This window comes from Nematolebias whitei, chromosome 12, assembly GCF_014905685.2.
Source record: "Nematolebias whitei isolate Nwh7 chromosome 12, NemWhi1, whole genome shotgun sequence".
In the NCBI taxonomy this organism is placed as follows: Eukaryota; Metazoa; Chordata; class Actinopteri; order Cyprinodontiformes; family Rivulidae; genus Nematolebias; species Nematolebias whitei.
The window spans coordinates 48,048,179-48,050,147 of NC_056509.1; the positions used below are offsets into that span (position 1 = coordinate 48,048,179).

At 39.7% G+C, this 1,969-nt stretch overlaps 1 protein-coding gene across 2 annotated transcripts in view; it reads left to right on the forward strand.

Moving 5' to 3' along the window:
- Positions 1–1,969, forward strand: part of txlnba (taxilin beta a) — a 13,092-nt gene that overhangs the window by 8,938 nt on the left and 2,185 nt on the right. For both annotated transcript variants that reach the window (XM_037685997.1, XM_037685998.1), the window contains exons 9-10: positions 750–842; positions 1,033–1,128. In XM_037685997.1, coding sequence (XP_037541925.1) covers positions 750–842; positions 1,033–1,128 — 189 coding nt within the window. The remainder of the gene's footprint in view (positions 1–749; positions 843–1,032; positions 1,129–1,969) is intronic.

The following is a 1,969-nucleotide window of genomic DNA, read 5'->3' on the forward strand; positions in this document are numbered from 1 at the left end:
TTAAACTGAAACAACAGTTAAAACTGCACGAAAACCAGCTTAAACTGAAACAACAGCTAAAACTGCAAGAAAACCAGCTTAAACTGTAACAACAGCTAAAACTGCAATAACAGCTTAAACTGAAACAGCCAAAATTGCAATAAAACCAGCTTAAACTGTAACAACAGCTAAAACGGCAAGTAAACAGCTTAAACTAACAGCCAAAACTGCAAAAAACAGCTTAAACTGCTAAAAAAAAGCTTAAACTGCAACAACAACAACAACAACAACAACAACAACAACAACAGCAGCAGCTAAAACCCCACTAAAAACTTGCTTAAACTGTAACAATAACAGCTTAAATTGCAATAAAAGCAGCTTAAACTGTAACCACAGCTAAAATCTAAATAAAAACAGCCCAAATGCTTAAAATGTAACAGCTTAAACTGCAATAAATACAGCTAAAACCACCTTTATAAACAGCCTAAAAATTGTACTAACAACAGCTAAAACTGCAAAAAGGAATCCAAACTGCAATTAAATCTTCTAAAAATGTGAATTGCTTCAACTGTAATAAAAAAAACGCTTCATACACAAAATTAACAGCTAAAACCGGAATCAAAACAGCTTAAGATTTAATAAGAACCTATTAAAAACTGTAATAGAAACAGCTGAAACTGCAGTAAAACAGCTTAAACAGGGATGAAAACAGCTAAAATTAAAGAAACATTGTTTTTTTGTCCCTGATCTGTCTTCCTGTTGGTCCACAGCTGACGCTCTACGGACAGAAGTTTGACGAGTTTCAGGCGACGCTGGCCAAAAGCAACGAGATCTACGTCCGTTTCAGAAAGGAGATGGATAATGTAGGTGGAGACAGCTGAAGCTTTTAGATCAGGTTCTGCTCAGGTCTAGATCTGGTTCAGGTTCTGCTCAGGTCTAGATCTGGTTTATTTGAGATATTGGTCTTTACTTTGAGGGTTTCACTTTAGATCTTCAGGATGTTTTGTAACGTTTTAATTATTACTGTTTGTTTGGACTTGTTCTGGATTTTAGATGACAGAAAAAATGAAGAAGGTGGAGAAGGAGTCGAACCTTTGGAAGACCAGGTTTGAGAACTGCAACAAGGCTCTGACCGACATGATCGAGGAGGTCCGTTGTTTTCATTTCATCTCCTTAAAAAAGTTGTTCAAAAGCTGAAGCAGCCAGATGTTTCACTGGGCTTCTGTATCCACATTTGGACATGAGCAGCATATATTTACAAGCAGTCTTACTAAAGAAATGGGAAGGTGTTGAGAACACAACCCTGTGGGACACCAGGAAAATTATTCTAGCTGAAGATTGAATATAGAAATTTTGATTGGATTAAATTTAATCCTAATCTAAAATGGTCTGGAGGACATCAGGATGGATTCATTCATTCATCTTTAATTTTGACAGGTTAGTCTCATTGAGCCTCCAGGACTCTTTTACAAGAGAGACCTGTTTGAGGCGAAATGTTCAGTCAAGACCAAACGGTTGTTGTTTGTGACGGTTCAAGGTTTGTTAAAGACAGGAGAGCCTGAAGGAGGAGGTAGCTCCTACAAGACCACTGAAGACCGTTTCAGGCTCCAACAAGCCTTCGGTCTCTTAAAACAGATGTCAAAAGGAAGTCATTCTGATTGTTGGATGTCAGACACACGTTTAGAGTCCAAACGGAACCGTTTGTCTGGGTTTATGGATCCCCAGGAGTCATCTAGCACTGAAGGATCCAGGTTTGGTTGACGGGTCAGTCCTACAGTCCTGGTCTTCGGCTCATTTTGACACATTTCTGCATAGAGCCAAAGTAAATGAGTAAAAACACGAGCGTCACTGACCAGACGTCAGACACGTGGACGGACAGACGTCAGACACATGGACCGACAGACGGACAGACGTCAGACACATGGACAGACAGACGGACAGATGTCAGACACATGGACCGACAGACACATGGACCGTCAGACACATGGAC